Source organism: Phodopus roborovskii, unplaced genomic scaffold (assembly GCF_943737965.1).
Source record: "Phodopus roborovskii unplaced genomic scaffold, PHOROB, whole genome shotgun sequence".
Lineage (NCBI taxonomy): Eukaryota > Metazoa > Chordata > Mammalia > Rodentia > Cricetidae > Phodopus > Phodopus roborovskii.
Window position 1 is genome coordinate 4,768,321 of NW_026126566.1, and position 21,865 is coordinate 4,790,185.

The 21,865-nt window shown below is 37.5% G+C and overlaps 1 protein-coding gene across 6 annotated transcripts in view; it reads right to left on the minus strand.

Moving 5' to 3' along the window:
* Fam13b (family with sequence similarity 13 member B) overlaps positions 1–21,865 on the minus strand; it is a 55,148-nt gene that overhangs the window by 16,631 nt on the left and 16,652 nt on the right. For 3 of the 6 annotated variants that reach the window (XM_051202341.1, XM_051202343.1, XM_051202340.1), the window contains exons 3-13: positions 20,488–20,679; positions 19,862–20,074; positions 17,157–17,334; positions 16,723–16,864; positions 12,242–12,402; positions 9,338–9,473; positions 7,613–7,677; positions 5,437–5,485; positions 4,499–4,646; positions 1,748–1,813; positions 193–403 (exon numbers count right to left, since the gene is read on the minus strand). In XM_051202341.1, the coding sequence (XP_051058298.1) occupies positions 193–403; positions 1,748–1,813; positions 4,499–4,646; positions 5,437–5,485; positions 7,613–7,677; positions 9,338–9,473; positions 12,242–12,402; positions 16,723–16,864; positions 17,157–17,334; positions 19,862–20,074; positions 20,488–20,644 (1,526 nt within the window). In that variant the 5' untranslated portion in view covers positions 20,645–20,679. The remainder of the gene's footprint in view (positions 1–192; positions 404–1,747; positions 1,814–4,498; positions 4,647–5,436; positions 5,486–7,612; positions 7,678–9,337; positions 9,474–12,241; positions 12,403–16,722; positions 16,865–17,156; positions 17,335–19,861; positions 20,075–20,487; positions 20,680–21,865) is intronic. The other 3 variants (XM_051202344.1, XM_051202342.1, XM_051202345.1) reach the window with 3 other exon arrangements.

A 21,865-nucleotide genomic window follows, 5' to 3' on the forward strand; every position in this document is an offset into this window, starting at 1 on the left:
CTAAACTACAAAGAAATGCCCACAGTCTAACAGTAAACCCCAAGTATTACATAAACCTCAATAAATTCAAAATGCAACAGTAAGGGAATTACAAAGCATGCTTCAGGAATGAGAACAGCAGCTTTAACCCTCAGGCCCAGAAGGGCTTGTGTAGAGAATAACAACTGCCTCTCAAATAGTGACATCACAGACCTAGTGAAGGAAAGTGCCTTTGATGAGAAGTCCAATGCTTCTGGATCACGTAGGAAACGCTGGCTTTGTCCAAAATCTAAGCTACGATGTGATAATACTGGAGGGCAGTCCTCTCCCAGGGGATGGTGAGTCATCCTTGCAGCCTGTGGAGATAGCTGAGCTTCTCCAGACTCAGAGTCCTCCTGCCAAGACTTAAATGCAGGAAACGGCTCTGTGAAAGGAACACAAGGGCAGGATTATGGGTGTCTTGAGTCTACAACATTATATAGTGGATTCATTTTATAGGCATAAAATGGTATATCTTATATGAAAACATCAAAGTAAGAGATACTAGCATATTCATAATGCCTGCTGGGGTTTAAAATTATTCAAGCTTCATTCTTCATATCTTCTCATTAAGAGAGTTACCTTAAATGCCTGAACCCAATAACAAAGCAAGAAAGACACTATGAAGTTTCTTAAATTTAATTCTAAAGATGTTATTTAACATAATCCTAACTCACTATTATAAAGATGTTACACAGAAAAAACATTTTTTTTCAAATACAAATCTTTACTAAGAAGCAGTGAATACTCCCTCACGAGTATGAACTCTCTCACCATCTGGTGAGAAATATCAACGTTTTCCCCACACTGCACAGAACTAAGAAATGGAACTAAAGCTGTGAGAATTCTAATATTTGGAGTGAGGAGCCAACTTACCATATTCACAATGTTAAATAATATGTTAGTTAACATTAAAATAGTGGTAGTTATTTTCTGTTATGGGGTTCCTATGAATAAGATACACACATACATATACTTTAATCCCCACAACAGTATTGAAGTGAAAACAAAACAGGACTATTCTCCTTAAGCACATTTATTTTATTACAGAAATTCTGTATACTCTCCACTGAAGCCATGTTAATATAATTTGTTTCTCTGCTCACACACACCATCTACAAATATATGCCAAATACAACATTAATTTTAAGTATCACCAGAGTATGGGAGAAGAAGGGCTTGCTAGCTATACATTAGGCTTAAAAATAAAATTTTAAATCATGAGGATATAGTTATTGTAAAAGCAAAAATTAATGGACCAATGGATTAACAGTATCAAAATTTAGAGAGTTGTTTGTTTTCGTTAGACAATAATCAAGATAATCATTTCAGTAATTTAGCTTAATATTATGTAGAGCCATTTAAAGCATTATCTTTTAGCTGTTTTTAGAAAACAATTTAGCTTGCTTTTGAAGCCTAGATCAATTTGGTGACTAAAAGTTGGATAACAAGTATGTAATCCCACAATAAACTCAGCAATGCAGTGACTTCAAAGCAATCCTTGTGCCTGTGTCCCAGCAAATACATTAGTAATGAACATTTTATGAGAAACTGCCATGTTTTAAGGAAAAAAAATTAACAAAAACTTCTTTTTTCTCAGTTTTTGACACAAAAATTTTCCTAAGATTTGGGGACAGCAGGAGAAGGGCTAATAAAAAGACAAAACAAAATGAACCACAAAAAGGGAGGGGGAAAAAAAAACAACTAAACTATGGTGAACCATACTTACCCTCCCCATCTCTCTGCAGATGCATTGTTTTGAAATCAATGAGGGGGAAAGTGATAAGGCATGACGCTAATAAAATGGGAAAAAATGGCAAAAAATACTAAAGTGAACACATAGCACAGGAAGAACAAACCATACACATAACACAAAGCCAAGGATACCAAAAGCATTTCCCTAAAACCAGTTAGGCATTCTGCTCAAAAACATTGTTCAAAGAAAATGACTACTAACCAAACTTTAGCAAACATAAATTTCTATTTCAGCAAGTAAGGCAAACCCAAAAGTGATTGTTATTATATCTCAGACACAGGATGAAGGACAGAACCATCTTAGCTATGTACACTTTGAAGCCTTTAGTAAGACTGGCAGAAAGAAAACAACTCTCTTAAAAGGCTGAGGGTATTGTTACACGATGGAGTGCTTCTTGTCATCTTCAAGCCTCTAGATTCAAACCCCAGAACCCAAAAGAGAAAAGAAACGTCTCCCTTTGTTCATGCTTCATAAAAGACTACTACTGTATTTCATCCACAGTCAGCAGCAGCAGAACTGAGAGATATGATGTCCATCTCCATTAATATTTTGAATGGCTAGCACAAATTCATACTGGTTGCCGTAAACAGATGCAACCTGCTTGCTGACTGTTCTGCTAACTGCCCTTTGGAAAAAAACAAAACCCAACTTAACTGGGGAACAATGCCATGGGCCATATTTGTGGAGTCATCCCCTTTTCTTTACTGAAGTCACAAAGTATGCCTATAGATTTCAAAGTACACAAAGTCTAAGGAAATATGTTATCTAATTTTTTAATATTCCAACACCTAATTGCAGAAAACCAATATTCACAGTTGTGGCAAAGTTAGAACAACCTGACTAATGACAACCATTCTCTCCCAGGTTTAGAAAGCTCACTCATCTATCCACTAGCATTGAGTTTCTGAAGGTCATGGAACCCTTCAGGAAAAGAGACCTGCACTGTCTTGTCATAACTGATGAGTCAGGTGGATAATGAAGCAGCCCAGGCACTGAAAAACAGGGCTTCTCCTTTTACCTGACAAGCTGTAGGGGATTCTGACAGAGGGGAAAAACAGCATCAGGTTCTCTGAGAACCTCCAGGAGGCTGGAGTCAGAGACATCGTCTCTCCAAACAATAGGAAAATGCTCATTTTTCCATGTTTAACACAGGGTCAGAGACTGTAAGGGCTTGTTTATTTTCATCTCCTACCTAAGGGACAAAGGGCTTCATCGGTATCCTATCCCCATATCCAGAGACTCCTTTTCTACCAAGGTCCCTGAGGGTGCTCCTTTACCAGTGATGAACAAGTCATCTTCACTACCACCAGTGTGCTAATATCTCCTAACTCAAGGGAGCTTCTTTATTAATTCTAAAAGTTCTGAATTAAGTACAGCAGAAACCAACTTCCTGATTTATTTAAGTTAAGGCTTACATTCAGAGACTTAGAACTGGTTGGTGGGGAGGATCACACTAACAATTGGCACTGACAAGATAGGACCCTTTTTAAAATGACTGAACTTGAGATTTAAAACTAAGAACAAAAACCTACATTGAAACTATGGTTGGGGGCAAGAGGGACTCAGAGCATTGGCACTACAATTCCTTTGGTTATCGCCACTGTATGTCATCAAATAACTTGCCAGGAGACAATCATATGGGTCTAGCCTGGGCTTAGGGCTCCTGAGCAGTCTCGATTTCTCTTTACTAGGATGGTTTATGACTCTCAAAGATTCATGGATCTAAACTGGTTGCTTGTTTTCCCCCTTCAACATTTTACTTAAAGTTGATTTAAAAAAAAAAAAAAAACACATACACACAAAGGAAATGAATACCTACACACACTGATAATGGTTCTATCTTAACACTTACTGCACTTGCCTTGTACTAGGCATCCATTTCGTCAGCCATCTGTTTTTTAAAGATTTCAAAATAAGCTATAGATTCTGGTATTTTTCCCACGAGAAAACTTAAGTCCAATATTTGTTTATAATTTATGGTTTTTCTTAATGTAAAACTTTTGGCAAAAATTCAGTGTACATTTGTTAAATTTAAAAAAAAAATGATATGCCCATGTCACTCGTTAAATTTACACTTCATTCCTTCGGGCAATTTCAGGGTCTCCCCCAGATACTTTTGTAATCTACAGTACAATCTTTGTATAAAAGTACCCTTGAAGAATTAAAAAATAAAAACCTATTACTGATAATTGTAAGAAAAGGTAAATGCCCTGTTTAAACGGGTAAAATCATTAAACTCTAATAAACACTGACCTTTCAGAGACCAAGAGATGGTATCTGATTTAATAATAACCAAGTCTATTCTAGGGCAATTCTTATTTCCATCAATTTTGATTTTTCTTTAAGGACGGTACCTTGGGGGAGCTGAAACAGTCTCAATGATACAGCACAGGCAGGTCTTAAAACTAATGGCGATCATCCTTGTCTCCCAGATGCTGGGATTACAGACAGGGACGACCATCATGCCCAGTGCCCAGCATCCATTCTCAAAGCTAGTCATATAGTTACATTCTACTCATGAAAAGTTGCCCTGCTATTATACTTAAGAAACAAAACAAAAACCCAAAAAACAAAAACAAGCTTCATTTGTTTTTAAGAGAGAACAGAGCAGGGTGACAAAGTGACAAACATTGTCCACAAGGGGGCAGGAGTCTCATCACTGCTCTGGGTTACTTCAGTTACAAATAAAAGTACTGGGAAATTAACATGTTTGGGTAAGATTACCTTCCCATTTATCACCATCAGAGACATTCTTCAGGTCTAAATGTGCAACTTGTATACATGCGCCTTCTCCTTGAACACCAACACTCTGACTGTCAGTTACTTCTGATTCAGTGTTGGCATTCAAATCACGTATCTTGCTACTAGAATCCTGCATTTTAAAATAAAGAATGCATTTCATAACCATGACACTTTTCACAACAGGCTCAGAGGCAATCAGCACAAATATCCCTATGTATTTTTTCATTACTTTATTGTGCCAACAAAGCCAACGGTCCCATCTGTGTGTGTGTGTGTGTGTGTGTGTGTGTGTGTGTGTATGTGTGTGTGTGTTGCACCTATGTTATACACACTGTGTGTGCCTAGTGCCCAAGGAGGCCAGAAGACAGCATAAGATCCCCCAAGACTGGAGTTACAGATGGTTACAAGCCACCATGTGGGTGCTAGGAAGCGTCCTCTGCAAGAGGAGCCAGTGGTTTCTTTGAAAAGTTTATTTGTTTACATATTGTATTATGTTATATATTTATACATATGTTATTACATATGTTATATATTTATGTATATGTATGCTTTGTCAGCTTGTATGCCTGCACACCAGAAGATGGCATCAGATCCCACTACAGATGGCTATGAGCCACCATGTGGTTCCTGGGAACTGAACTCAAGACTTCTACAAGAACAGAGCAGCCATCTCGGCCCCAAGTAAACTACATTCAAATGTAGATTTGAATTTTATGTCTCACTAGGAAACCAAATTTGGATCTCAAATTCAGGAAAGTACTTTCATGACCCACAATCTTGTACCTACATTAATTGCTGCTTAACTATAACATATGTGAGTCCTTCCAACTTATCCAATACAACAGTCAGAGGCCAGATATAATAATTGATACATTAATTTAAGCAATATTTAAGAACTGTAACATAAAGACAGCTCTTACCAGAATCAAGTGTGGCAATTTATCACTGTCACATAACAAATATTCCTTCCTAAAAACACAAGAATAGTTATTAGCATATGAAGACTTAAAAAGGTTACTTTTATTACTTCTTACATAGATTATTCTCTTCCCCAATATAGTCAGCATTTAAGATTTGTGAGCAAAGAGACAACAGGGCATGTGCCCGTTCTTTGGAGCCCTGTATCTGAAAAAAAATCACACAATACTAAAAAGATCCACAGACTCACTTCAGGGTTAGAAAAATTAAATAATATTCTCCATCACTCCCTTCCCATATAAAACCACCCCCAAAAGAAAACTCTTTATAAAAGGAAAATTAAAAACTGCAATATAGAAGCCAGTGCATATTGGGAAAAAAAATCTATAAAATACATATTAGTTTTAACCAACAGGTTTATTCTCTCCTTGCAAAGACTTTTCAAGGTTTGGAGCTGTTCTTTAACCTTGTACACTAACTATCACAGGAGGTTATTGTAATCCAAGAAGGTCACCACTTCTTAAACCCTCACCAAAAAAACCTTAAAAAAAAAAACAAAACAAAAAAAAAACTAAAACAAAAACAAAACAAAAAACTTCATGAACCCCTATGTGAGAACTATACTGTACGTTCTCACAAATGATCTTCACCTCTTTGGCCAGTCAACAAAGCATCTGTTATACTACAACAGTAAACTATCAATATGCCAACAGTGGGAAATGCTCCTCAAAGAGATCTATGTCCATTTATAATACATACACCTAAGTGCTACTTTTAAGTGGTCATAAGAACGGTGAGCACTTGAAGACACGTCTTGATTTAAACAATTTATCTCCTAAGAAGAAATAAACTGAATTCTCTTGACAAGCTTTTCTTGGGGGGTGGGGGGTATGAAGACAGGGTTTCTCTGTTGCCCTGGTTGTCATGTAACTCAATCTGTAGACCAGGCTGGCCTCAAATTCAGAGATCTGTCTGCCTCTCTGCCTCTTGGATGCTGGGATTCAAGGTGTGGGCCTCCACCACTTCCAGGCTTTTAGGGTCACTCTCAAAGACTTACTCTGAAAGACCTAATTATTTAAATTTGAAAAACATGAGTATTAACCATGCAAAATGCAATCCACCTAACCAAACTACTCTGGATCTACAACAAGTTTGCTAACCTAGACATGAGTTGAAGAGCAAAGAGCTTTCCAAAAAGACTGGGTCCTCACTAAATGGATACTGATTGCTCTACCATATCCCGATGTCATCACTCTGGGGATGCCTGTTAATCTTATATCTTCAGCCCATAGCTCCAAAACTCCCTGGGCTGGAAGAGGATCAATCCTGCCTCCTGAAAGGAAGCACAAGGAGCTTTGTAAGCAAGAAATCTGTGGACCTTCAGAGTATGAGGACACTCCAGAGACATGGCTCCAAAGAATTTACTTACCCTCTAACAATACGTTCCTACTCAACTAAGATACAACAGCATTAACAAAAATTTACCTGACCAACAGGCTATCAGCAGATCAGTAACACTCTATTAAAACCTCCTTACTGATTGTTTTCAGAATGTCAAACCACCTTTGCTGAGAATGTCAGGATATGCTACTTGGCAGCCGCTGAAAGAATGTTGCAAAGAGCAACAAGACCCAAGTGACCAGAAAGGCCTTCTATCCGCTAACTGAAAGTCTGCAAAAGCTTTTCCTCAGAGGCACTGTGTCTGTGGAGACTCTACATTTGGTCATCTTATTATCTCAGACATCTTACAGAGATAGGGGTGAACAAATACCAAATGGATTATTCTTGACACAGAAAGGATGAGTAGCAGGGATGAAAAATATCCCACATTTATCTACTGAAGCAAGTATTTTATAAATTTTTGGTTGGGTGGCCACAGTTCCCAAACTATCAATTAACTCACTGGCATGTCTATTTACAGTATCAATAAATTCTAATTGTTCTATATCTCTAAGGCTGTATTCTCTCTGAATATATGTTCATAATTGGTATTTGTCTGCAGTGTAGCTATTAATAAACTCTAATCTACCATTAAAATAAGAAGCCTGGTATTCTTTTAAAGATTACCCAAACTGTGTGCTATAATGGATATTTTCACTCAAAGTTTTCAACCAAAAATCTGTGGAAAGGTTCCAATTCTCAAAAACAATTTATCAGCAACAATAAAAGAAGGCTTACCTCTCAAGACAGCCATCTTCACTATCACCGTGGTCACTACAAGGCTCTAACAGTATACCTACAGACTGACAAAAGAATACCACCGTTTACCAGCTCCCAACATTCACATTAGAGAACGTTGCAATCAAGATAAAAGATTACAAATTAGCAACCATTCCTCCTCCACTACTGTAACAGTCTGTAGTAACTGGAAGTTTCTGTACAGAGCTTATCCTTCCTCAACCTGAAACACATTAAGTGCTTGCAGAGACCTTGTTTTTCTGTCTCCTTGTATCTTCTTTCCTTAGAATCCTCTACTTTGCCAAACTGTGGTGGCACACACCTTTAATCCCAGCACTCGGGAGACAGAGGTAGGTGGATCTCTGTGAGTTCAAGGACAGCCTGGTCTACAGAGTGAGTTCTAGCCTGGTCTATAGAGTGAATTCCAGGACAGACTCCAAAGCTATACAGAAACCCTGTCTCAAAAAAAAAAAAAAAAAAAAAAAAAAAAAATTCTCTCCTTCAAAAGTTATGGTGCTAGCTCAGTGGGAGAGCACTTGCCTGACAGGGGAAGGACTCTGGCTTGGGTACATTTGAAATAACGTCTTTCCATACAGGAGAGCCACTTGAGCTTCAGACGCACAGAACAATCTATTTTTCAATGAGTTTACAAATTAAAAATAATCCAAGAGAACCAGATGTGTTGATACATGCCTATAATCCTAACACTCAAGATGCAGAAGCAGGAAGACTAAAATAAAAAATCTGAGCTCCTCCTGGGCCACACACCAGCATAAATTACATGAAGGAACAAGTTTACGAAGTCTAATACAACTCCCTTCAATATTGCTACTACAACATCTATAAACATTTTCATCTTCTTGATAAACTTTAAAATCAACAAAAACTTAGACTCTTAAACTTTTTTATTCATATCAGTATGTGTCTGTGTGTGGTCACACGCCATAGCACAAGTGTAACATCAGAAGAGCACTTTCAGGAACTGGCCTTCTCCCTCCATTGTGGGTCCTGTGGACTGAACTCAACAGGCTTGTGTTGCAAGCACTTTTATACACTGGTCATCTTGCTGAAAAACTGAAAAAAAAAAAAACCTGAATCTCCAAGAGGCTGAACTGTTTCCTACTCTCTAATCCAAGATACATTTTTAAAATGTGTTTGATGATGGGCATAGTGGCACACACCTTTCTTTAATCCCTGTACTTGGCAGACAGGAGCAGCTTGGTCTATGTAGTGAGTTCTATGCCAGTCAGGGTTATACATTTAAACATCTAAAACAAAAGGCCCTTGGAATGGGGGAATGGCTAACTGGGTACAAGTGCATGCCACACAAACCCACACAAAGCACAGCAATACAAATCTGCAAACCCAGTCCTACAGCAAAATGGGCCAGAGGGCAGGTTGATCCTCCTAAGCCCCTGAGCTAAACAGTCTGGTTTGTATAGGAGCAAACAAGACTGAATGCAAAGATTAACACCAAAGGTTGTCTTCTGACTTCCACATGTACCATGGTTCACAAACATACACAAAAGATTAAAAATAATAAAAATAAAATAAGGGGCTTTATGCTTTCTATCTCACATGATTCCTAAATTCTACAGAGAATGTATACTCTTAGGGACTTACAACAGAGACAAGTATGTCAGCAAAATTACTCAACTACAACTAACTTCTGTTATCAAAGAAACACATGGGACAATTAGAATGATGCCTCTAGCATTATCTTACCTGATTATTTTTCTGATCCTCAAATATAAAATCTTGCTGCATGACGTCATTATCTGTGGTAGTAGTACCAGCCATAGGTTTTGAACACTTTATGTTACCATCACTGGCATTAGCAGAATCAGCAGCAGCATCAACCCTAATAAGAATTTAAAAAACAAAAAAAAATACGATCAGGTCTTTCAAACAATGGAATAGCAATCATGACCTATGTTGTGTGTGGTGGCACAAGTCTGTAACCCTGGCATGTAAGAGATAAAGGTAGGAAGTTCAAGATAACCCTAAGCCACACAAGAGTTTGGAGCCAACCTGGACTACATGATTCCACATTTCAAAGCAAATAAACAATTCATAAATCTTTACTCATGGGGAAGAGCTTGTCTGTCTTCAGATGGGGTCCTATCATGTAGCTCAGTTGACCTCAAATAGGCAATTTGCTTGCCTTAACTTCAGGATGCTGAGATTAGAGGCAGCTCCTCTTTGCTGTGACAGCCACTGTCATCATGAACTCTGACTGACAGAAGCTGGCAGAGAAGCTGGCTCTGTATGAGGAACCTGAACCTGTGATACCATCAACCTGGGTAACAAAACATTTACTTATTAAAGAAAACACATCCTCATTAAACATATATGTATTTTCCCTTGCTAATAAGTTCAATTCAATCTGCCACACATTAGTCAATTTTATGTCACTGTAACTAAACACTAGAGATAATCAATTTAAAAAGAGACACAATTTCAGCTCCTCGTTTTCAAAGCTTTAACCTATGAGTGACTGGCAATACTACTTTCTGTGCAGTGGTAAGGGAGTATATCAGACCAAAAGACTATTATTAGCCTCACAGCCAAGAAGCAAAAGAAAAGGGTAAAGGGATTCCAAAATTCCCTTCAGGGACTCTTAATCACCCAAAACAAAACAAGACAAGACAAGACAAAAAAAAAAAAAAAAAACCCTAGATCTTCCCTCTTAAAGGTTTAATCACTTCCCAATGTTACTATTCTGGAAAACACAACTTTAAAAAGGCCTCAGAGGGTCATTAAAGATCCAAACTGTAGCTGTTACATGGCTACAACCATTATAGACAAAACAAACAAACAAAAAAAGCAAAACAAAACAATGTAGAGTTGTCACTAAAAAGCAAATTTACAAAAGATTAGAAAGAACTATGCAAACATCTAGGGGAATATATAACTAAATAAAAGGAACATACCAAGGCTCAAGGGGAGAACATGACTTAGCACATTTGAGGAATTCTGCTATAGCCAGAAGAGAATGACCAAAGGAATATTACCCAAGAGACAAAGTCAAAAGAGGTGGAACAGTTGCCACTAAGGTGTTGGGGGAGGGGGGGAAGGGCACATAGTTACACAGACTACCATCCACTTGAGAATTCTGTTTATTATAAATAAAACAGGATGATACTGAAGAGAGTTAAAGGAATGAAATGATCTGGGGGAATTTTGTTTTTAAGATTTACTTTTTGGACTGGAGAGTTGTCTCAGTGGCTAAAAGCACTTCCAGAGGACCTGGGTTCATTCCCAGCACTGGCATGATCACTCACAACCTTAACTCCAATCCCAGGGAATCCAATGCCTTCTTCTGACTTCCATGGGCACCAAGCATGAACATGGTACACATACATACATTCATACAAAATACTCAAAAACACACAGAAAAATAAATCATAGAAAGAGAAAACAATGGAACACATAAAATAAACTCTAAAAAAATTGGTCAGTAGTATCATAATGCTTACAGTTCTACCTTATGCTCATATTCAACCCAACCCTAAGCTAGAATCTACAAATGTTAAGTCCATTCAGGAGGCTGAAAAGATGGCTCAACATAGAGACTAAGAGCAAGCAAGTACTGCTCAACTGGAGAACCCAAGTTTGGTCCTCAGCACCCAGGTCAGTTAGTTTCCAAAAGCCTTACAACTCCAGCTCAAGGAGACCTGATACCTTCTGTCCTCTGTGGACACTGCATTCATACACATATTCACACGATTTAAAAACAAATAATTTCAACACAAATTCAATGTGGATTTGCATGAAAATAGCTACCATAAGCTCCTACGTGTAAACACTTGGTCCCCAGCCAGTGAAGATGTGGTCTTGTTGGAAGAAGTGTATCACTGCAGACAGGCTTCAAAAGACCAGTGCCACTCCCAAGTGTGTGCAATCCTCCTCTCTCTCCTCTCTCTCTCTCTCTCTTCTCTCTTCTCTCTCTCTCTTCTCTCTCTCTCTCCCTCTCCCCGCCTCTTGCTTTTGGATCAAGTTGTGAGCTCTGGTTGTTCCTGCCACTGTGCTTTTGTTGCACAATCATGGACTCCATTCTTCCCAAACCATAAGCCCAATTCAATGGTTTGTTTTTTTTTTTTGTTTTTGTTTTTGTTTTTTTTTTGTTTTGTTTTGTTTTTTTTTTTTAAGTTACCTGGTCATGGTGTTTTGTCACAGCCACAGAAAAGTAACTAAGATAGCCAATTCAATCACAGTACTACCTACCATCTCTAGAAATTCTATTTCAAAGATTCTAAAACTTTAACCAAACCCAACTGACTAGCTAATATAAAAACAATTTTAAAAAATACACAAGGCTATATTTCTGGTAAAAGAAAACTCCTTAACGGCTTTTAGTTTTTTTCCTTGTTCTTCTTTTAATACTCAAATGTCTTTTTTTTTTTTTCCGAGTAAGGGTCATACAGCCTGCATGGCCTGGCCTCCTGCCCAAAGAGATTTTCCTGTCTCTGCCTCCCAAATGCTGGAATTATACAGGAACATGCACAGGCTAAGCAACTGTTCAACACTAGCTGTATTCACCTATGCCCGACTCAGGCTCTTGCTGCTTGAGTCTACAGTAAAACTACAACACTTAGAAGCTAAAGCTGACTTAACTGAAGTCTTTACCTTGCTGATGCTGTAACACTGTCTGGTTCCAGGACGTTTTCAGTCATCCTTAACTGCAACCCCTCTGGCACGCCATCCGACTTTTCTAGACCTTCTTCTGGAAGTTCTTCTATATGTTCCAGCTTTTCATCTTCCTCTTCTTCCTCAGAAAGTTCATTAACCTACATCAAAAGTAATTTCAGGATTCAATTTAATAAAACTTTTAAAAGACTAAAAAAAATTGTAAATGCCAAGTTACTCATTTTTAAATTTCATTTCCTAATACCAATCTCTCCTTTATCAAAATAAAATTATAGAACAGGTAAAACATTTACCTAACATGCACAAGGCCCTAATTTCAATCCCCAGCACAAAACCAATTAATACAAAGTAAACAAGTGTTTAAACAAGACAAATGTAACTTATTTTAATTTTGCTTACGCCAAACAGCATTTTGGTGCATGACAAATAAGAATGATGTTATAACCTATGAAAAAGCTTGTACTTAACAATAAGAATATGTTTCATTTTTGTTGAGCCTACAATTCCAGTACCAGGGAAGCAACACCAGGAGGATTACTGCAAGTTCTAGTTGTCCAGGACTACACAATAAGATCTGTCTCAAAAAAAGTTTTAAAGCTTCATTTTCTAATAATTTTCTAACTAATCTTAAAAATCTAACAAAGACTTCCAATTCTTTTTTCCATTTTCTAGGCATATAAAATATGTTGTTTTAATATTAATTAATTTATTTAGTATTAGGTATATAAAAGAGGACACAAAAATCCTGAATTTGGTAGAACACATCTATAAACTCAGTAAATGGGAGGCAGAATTATTAAAGTTTAAGGTCATCCTATACAGCAAATTAAGAGGCCAGCTCAGGATAAATGGGGGCGGGAGGATATTACTAAAATGTTGCTTTTGGCTGGAGTGGCAGAATTGTCTTTAGTCACACTATTCAGGAGATAGAGGCAGGCAGATCTCTCTAGTTCCAAGACAGCCTGGTCTACCCAGTAAGTGCCAGGCTAGTCTGGTCTACAGAGTGAGTTCTATGGGAGCACAGACATACAACAAGACCCTATAGAGGGGGAAATAGGCATGATGCTTTAGGTGTTAGCTGTTTCATAATTGTTGGCTAACTTCTGATTACATTTTTCACTAAGAAATAGGACCCTAACTAGTGATGTAGCTCTGTGGTAGAAGTGACTAGCATTTGCAAGGTGCTGAGTTAGGTCTCCACATTTTAACTATTAAGCACAAAGTTGTAAATATATTTTTCTAGTAGGATTTATCAAACCAACTATAATAATCACTTAGAAAAACAACTAAGATACAAAAGGAAAGTCAATAAAATATTTTTATTTTTGTTTTTTTCAAGACAGTCATTTTATGTTGCCTTGGCTGTCCTGCAACTAGCTCTGTAGACCAAGCTAGCCTCGAACTCACAGAGATTCACCTGCCTTTGCCTCTAGAGTGATAGGATTAAAGATATGCACCACCACTGCCTGGCCAATAAGACATTTTTAAGCAAAACACATTTTAAGGTTGTCCAAAAGCAGCAATTGGATGTGGTGGCACAAATTCCACAGTGATTTCCAGGACAACCTACTCAGCAAGACCCTGTTCTCAAAAATAAACTACACCAAAGAAGAAATTATCAATAAATAACCTAATAGCTTTTATAAATTAATATACTAGTCACTAAAATACTGAACAGCACATCCTGTGCTATAATCAAACTAGCCAAACAGAAACCATTGTAGAAAACCACAACTGATCAAAAGCAGAGAACAAGTGATTGTGTGCACCAGCCCCAAAAGATACATTTACAACACAACTTGTGTACCTAAAGCTCAGAGATCATTGAGGAAGAGGGCACGGAGAATGTGAAAGTCAGAGGGACAGAAAGTTTGTTGTGAGATTGTCTCTTCTGGAAATGTTAGACTATACCCATAAAGTCTTAGCAACATGGCTGCCTAAAGTAAGACTATAAAAACCCAAATGGGAGCTTTTCAACAATAACTGGTGTCAGATGGAAATTCATTATTAACAGTCAATAGCAAGATCCTGCTCTGTGATAAGCTGCTTGCCTAGCATAACCAAGGCTATGGGTTCAACCTATGGTATCTCAAAAAAGAAATTTCTAGAGAGTCAATGGCTTCAATTTGTAAATATGTATAACAGACTCCATTAAACTTATTATGCTTAATACTGCAATGCCTCATCTGTCAATAAAACAGTGATGAAAATGCTTCATAGGAGCCAGTGAGCTGGATAGATATCTCATCAAGCCTGAGTAGATAGATGTCCTTAAGTTTGTTCCCCAAGAACCTATGTAGCTGAAGGCAAAACCAACTTCCCCAAGTTGTCCTCTGAACCCCACAGGTACCATGACACCTATACCATACATACACACAATAAATCAATTTAAAACTCTTTCAATTTACACAGAATAAATACTTACTCCGTCTACCTATCTTTGGTTAAAAGGTACTATTTTATCATGGATCACTTTTATAAATCATTCTGAAGACTAAGGGGATGGCTCAGAGGGTAAAGTGCTTACCATGCAAGAGTGAGAATTAGAGTTCAGATTCCCAGACTGTATTACATGAGACCCTACTTCAATAAACTACTAGGTATGGGGGAACATGCCTTTCATCCCAGTACCCAAGCAGCAGAGGCACAGATATTTGTGTTGGAGGCTAGTCTGCAGTCTGCATAGTTAGTTCCAGGGAAGCCAGAAAAATAAAACTAGACAATGTCTCCAAAAAAAAGAAAGAAAGAAAGAAAGAAAAAGGCCTGGTGGCAAACTACTTGAATTGTGTAAGAAAAGTGTAACACAAAACAATGAAAAGACCCAGATATTGCCAGATATTGGGGTTCAAACTTCAAGCTGAAGATTAGAAAAGCAAAGTAGCTAGCCACTAGCTCTTACTACTACCCTCAGGCTGAATGGGCTGATCCTGCTGCCTCTCCTCAGCATGGCTGGAGAATCCTGAGACTGAGTGTCTTCCTATCCTCAGCGTGGCTGGAGAATGAATGCCTGATACTAAGACCTTGCTTCTGTCTTATATACTTCCCTAATGCTGGGATTAAAGGTATGTGATCCCAGGCACTAAGATCATGTGTGAGCTATTTCTCTTTAGGACTGGATCAATCTTGTGTAGATCTGTGTGGCCTTGAACTCACAGAGATCTGTCTATCTCTTAATCCTGAGTCCTAGATTTAAAGGTGTGCACCACCACCTCCTAGCTTCTGGCTGCTGGGATTAAAAGGATGTGACCTGTTTTCTATGGCTTGTAGCTGACTTTGCTTTCTAAATCCTCAGGCAAGCTTTAATAAATCATAAATAATATATCACCACAAAAACTTTTTTATTCCTTTATAAGGCAGGGTTTCTCTGCATAACAGCTCTAGCTATTCTAAAACTCACTCTGTAGACTAGGTTAGCCTGCCTCTGCCTCCCAAGTGCTGGTATTAAAGGTGTTACACCCAGCTAGAAACTTTCAAACAGGTATCTAACTCACAAATTCTAAACGTGAGTTAGAATTTACCAAAAAAAAAATTACAATTATTTAAGTTCCAATATTCTTATTTCATAAAAGTAAAAGAAACCAAGTATAATGCAAGCACTAAGGCTATAACTCAGTTGAAGAGTGTACATAGGACTTTATAAAACCAAGTGTGGTAGTGAATGCCTATAATCCCACTTGGAAGGTAGAGGCAAGAGGATCAGAAGTTTAAGGTCATTCTCACCTAAAAACAAGTTTGAGGCCAGCCTGAGCCATATGATAATCCCTCAAAATAAATAGCCTAACAATAGCAATAGATTTTAAAAGCCAGGCATGGTAGCCCACACCTGGAAAGCCAATGCAAGAGGACTATTGACAATTTAAGACTAGCTTGAACTACCTGCTTACTGAGTTCTAGGCCAGCCTGGGCTAGATTAATACCACAAACAATAAAAACCAAAATTAAAACAATCTAAAATTCAATATATCAATAATGGGTTTGAATAACTTATTACAATCACAGGATTTAAAATTATCTACTATCCAGGTAAGTGTGGGGCATAACAGGGCTCCTAACATTCAAGGCAAAGGAGTCACCTGGGGTCAAGGGCAACCTGGGCCACACAAAATAAACCATTTTAAGTGAATAAAAGGGCTGGGAAATGAAATACAAAAGAATTTCTACCATGTACTTTTTCCCAGTTGAACATTTTATCAGTGATAGGATGCTTACCTTCATGCACAAAGACTGAGATCCAATGCCCAGCACTACAAATTAATAACTAATAAATGCCTTTTGCTTAGATCAGAAAGTAGGATAAGGGTAAAGAATCCAATCATATGCTACATGGAAATGTAACCCATTAATTACAAAAGATAATCAAAAGAATCGCCTCTAGTTTAGTAGGTAAATTCCTGTGTCAAGCCACTAAGAATGTATTCTTACAAATATTTTCTAAGAAATAGAATGTTAAGTATGCTCACCTGCTCAGTAATTGAACTCAGATCATTTGATGAAAAATCTTCCTCTTCATTCTCAAAAAATTCATAGTAATTCTCCAGAAGTCCTGCCATTATCCTGCTCACAATCTCTTGCTCTTTCATGTCTTCCACATCCGTGTAAATGCTAAGAATAAAGCTTAAATTGAGCTGAGTTCTTTAATTACAGGTAAAATGAAAAAGAACCAGTGAGTGAATCACTTTATGAAACTGAGCAATTTATGTCATCATTCCATACCTCGGTTTTCCCATCTGTAAAACCTACCTAATTTGTACCCTCAACACAGTAATGCTGTGAGAATTAATCAGATATACTATAAAAAAACTAATTGTTCACCAAGTATCCTATGGGAGACATAATGATTCCATTTCATAAATCCATTTTTTTTTAAGTTAAACAAAGTTGTGAAATAACTTACTGGAAGACATCTGGACCAAAAACAGCAGCCAAAGAATTTGCAGACCAAATTTCTTCATGATGTGATGCTACATTGGCTAAAAACCTACACAGAAACTTTAACAAACTGTAATTAACAGGTGGAAGCTGTTGCAAGAGGAACCTCAACTTTCTTCCAAATTCATCTTCATTATTATAATCTATAAAACATAATGACAGGTTTTCTTAATGAAGTAAAAAGTAAAGCTTAGATATTTTGCCAAGTTCACATTACTCCACCCACATCATTTCTTTACTGTAATTCAAAACCTCTTCACTTCCTCTGCAGAGGCCAATGCCTTAGGGCTTTGCATTTCACTTATTAAGTCAAAGAAAAGTTTGAAAAGGGGAGGTGGAGAAAACAAAATTACTGTAGGATGTTTTCTTCACCTTACTGTAGGATGTTTTCTTCACCTATTACTCATGGGCCTCAATCTTTAACTTTTCTCATCATACTGTCTCTTGCATGACTGTACTTGTGTTTCCAAATTAATGCCAAGTGACCTGCCAGTCAACAAAACTACCAAGGAGCCATCAACAAACTAATTATCAAAGACAATTTCCTACAGGGACAATTAAGGAAATAAATGAACAGGATGACAGAAGATTTTCTTCTCTTGGTGTTCAGAAAAGAAACATTAAACCTAAGCAATGTGGTCCAACTAAATTGAAATTTCTTTCTGTAACTCAATTGGGATTACTCTAAATTTTGGTTTTTTTTGTTTTTTTTTTTTTTTTTTTTTTGTTTTTTTGTTTTTGACACAATCTCACTCAGTAGCCCAGACTGACTGGCCCAGGCTAGCCTCAAATTCTGACAATCCTCCTGCTTCAGGGCTGCAATTACAGGAATGAACCACCACTCCTGGCTCTGGTTTCATTTTTTTACCAGGTGAATATGATTACAGAAGCTAAGCCTTTATGTTTGTTATGTCAATGAGTTTTTATTAACAGAAGCTGGGCCTTTAGAAACCCCATTAATTGCTGATGATCTAATTTTGGAGAATTTCTCAGAGATACTTCAAAATGAAGTAATTTATTGCTTTCATTTTTTTCCCTATTTTTCTGCAGGTTCTTAAAATTAAACTCACAAAAAATTAAACTCATAATAATATTGACCATTTCTGCAAGATAGCAGAGGTCTAAAATGTTTATCAGAGTCTGGGGAGACCACTTAAGTACGTAAAACTTACTGCACAAGCAGTAAGTTAGGATCTGAGTTCAGATCCCAACACCCCCTTAAGAAGCCAAATGTAGTGATACACCCCTATGATCCAGTGAGTCAGAGACAAGAGGAAGCCTGGGGCTTGCTGGCTAGAGCTCCAAGCTCAAAAAAATAGAGAAAGAATGAAGACAATTGACATCAACCTCTTACATACATACACACACACACACACACACACACACACACACACACACACACACACACACACACACAACCACAAAATATATCAGGAATTAGTATAGGCACAGCTTTTCTAAACTTCGTGACATTAACAACTGTCCATTCAATAAACCAGTACTGTGACCTCATGAAACATGCCTGGGATTAGTTAAGAGTCATAAACCACCACATGTCTCAAAAAATAAATGAATGAATTAAACACCAAAAATAAATTTTGTCATTTATATCAACCACAAGCAAGACCCAATTAACACACTAATTATACCAAACACCTCCAATTTATGATCATATATCACACCCACATATTAATTTTGTATTTATTTCTCTAAATATCACCTTAACAGACCAGAGCGCTAGCTCAGCACATAAACACACTTACCCACAAAGTCTGGCAATCTGAGTTCAACTCTCAAGATCTACATGGTGGAAGGAGAGAAGTCCCATGTCCTGGCACTGATGCTGAAGCACACACACGCATACACACGCGCACGCGCGCACACACACACACTCTCTCTCACTCTCTCTCTCTAGCTCCAAGAGGATAAAGATTCTTAACTAGCTGTGTTCAGTACTGTCATTCCCAAAATATAGAGTCGTGCCCTGGCATATAGCAACTATTCAATTAACAATTGTATTCCCTGAATGATACATAGTAGCATATTTATCTACAATAAATACAGAGAAGAATTTGTGCCCAATGGTCTAGATACCATCCCAAGAGAATATCTTTTGTGTCTTTAGCTCAGTAAGATCCTAAAAAATGGAGAAGGAGAGTAGTGAGGCAGCCTGAGCTTAATACCCAGAACCTACATGGTAGAGAACCAAGTCTGACAAGTTGTCCTTTGACCTACACAGGCATACCGTAGTGTGCACACCCATGAACGCCAAAAAAAAAAAAAAAAAAAGATAATTTTTTAAAGAGATGGTTCAGTGGATAAAACACTTGCCACACAAGCCTGATAAGCCTGATACCTTTAGTGTTTGGGTCTCCAGAACCCATGTAAAAGTGGGAAGTTGAGGAGGACACTCAAAGCTGTCCTGATATCCACACACACACAATGATACATGAAATACACTCTCATACACAAATACAAACATACATCATATTCACAAAAATACATATTTAAAAATTTAAAGTACTACAAAGATCCAAGAAGTAAACACAGACCCAAAGAGCAATGGAGAAAATAAAAATTAATCTCTGAAATTCTACACTAACTGACCACATACCAAATTTCTAAAAGGATCCTAACTAATAATAATGACTGATAGAATCAAATTATTACCTTGAGAAAGCTGCATCAAGTGACTATGCAAGCTGCCAGGTATGACGGGCTCAGGGAGCTCCTGCAGGAAGAACCTAAGGAGACTAATGGCTGAGGGGACATCGGCTTCCTTAACCAAATCCACCTCTTCTCCACTGTCGTATCTCTGTCGAAGCCACTCCACTGTCTCAGCGTTCCCATTGACTTGAAACAGCCCTTGTTGCTCCAGACCTCCTATGTTAGTTCAAGGTAAGAATTAAGCTGCACCTTCAACTGCCTGGCCACATATATTCATTCTCAACTAAAAACTCAAATTGCAAAGGCTTTCCTGGCTCCCCAGGTTTGGCTAAAAGCCAAACTGGTCATCTAGCAACACACTGTCTCTGAGGGATAGTCTATCTTATCCCACCCTTTATATCCACTTAAAAATAGTTCCTATTACCCCCACTAAAAATGTTCTCACCTGAGCAACTGCCATTTCTAGGTAAATCAATTCAAGAAAAATATACTAAAGCCTTACAGTTTATATTGTTCTTTTCTTCATGCTTTGCACTATCCATACTAAGAAAAAATTAAATCCAAAATCAAAAAGGGGTAGTTGTGTTTATTACAACAAAAGCTAGCCCTCAAAGTAAGGAAATGTATACCATGTTCCTCAATATAGTCCACAACGTGGCGGACTATGAATGGAACCTCATTGTCTGGATGTCCTCCCTGCTGCAGCTCATCAAGTGGAATTCCAAATATTTTGTTAGCAAGATCGGAGTTGCAGTTACTCAAGGAAGGGGAGGAGCTCTTCCTCATATCTTTTTTGCAGCCAGAAATCAAAGCTGTCTTTTCTGCCAAATGAAAGACAAAAAAGAAAATAGAAAAAGAAAAAAAGACTATAATGATTAACAAGTGGCAATATCAGTAAATACATTAAAGAAAAAATGCTTTTATACCTGAATGTACACTATCTATTTAAATATGTTCTAGTTATCAGGCCCATGATAGTCTACAAATAAATCTCAGTGTGATTATAAAAGCTTTTCTCTATTATAGAATCTAGTCTGAACACTTAACAATGTCAAAAGGTCATCCAAAACCTTTTGGAAAGTGACATTAATATCCCTAGACAATTAAGGGCCAAATCTGCCCCAAGAAGACTTTCCATTCTGAAAGCACAGTGATAACGCAGTTTTAGGTAGAAGTCAAACCGATCCATCGCTGAATCCTGCAATATGAACCCTCAATTCACAAACCAAGTAATCAGGAAAGGAATCACTTTTTATAAACTGATAGATAGGCCTTTGAGACATGGTCTCAGTATATAACTCAGGTTGGCCTCACACTCCAAATCCTTCTGCCTAACTGCTAGGATACAACCATATATAGATAGCATGCCTAGCTATCAATCTCTTTATAAACTAAGGCCTGATAAGAACAAGAATAATCACTTATTTCTATATGAACAGCTCTAAGGCATTTTTCTCTCAGGAAGAGAAAAAGTTTAGTTCTAAGCTTCAACTTTTAATGAGGTTAAAAATTCAAGACCCCAAGCTAGTTCAGAAGAAATGATTGTCTTACTTTTGTAGGATGGAGACAAGTGATGGGAGAGGAGATAATGTCTCAGATAAGCGAGTCTCCAGTATCTAAAGCATTAGATAACAAGTAGTCCAAATAACTAACTAATCCCAACAAAAATCCATTCACTAAACAAAAGGGGAAGAGATTATCTTTAAAAGAAAGAAGAACTTTTTCAAGTACTGATACTCCAGATGAAAGGTGAACCCATGATCCTAAAGTTTAAAAGTAAGACTGAATCAACTGTAGCTGCTAGGTCGAGGGAACCACAGCATGACTAGGAAACAATCCAACCACTTTCCAGGAATGGTACAAAGAACTTAGGAACAAGAAAGTAACCACAAATTTACAGTCTTAGACAAGCAACATCTACTCTTTGATGTACTTGGTGTCAGCTAATTAATACAGAATCCCAAAGTTAATCAAATAGCAGCTAACTACAATGCATCAGTGATAGCA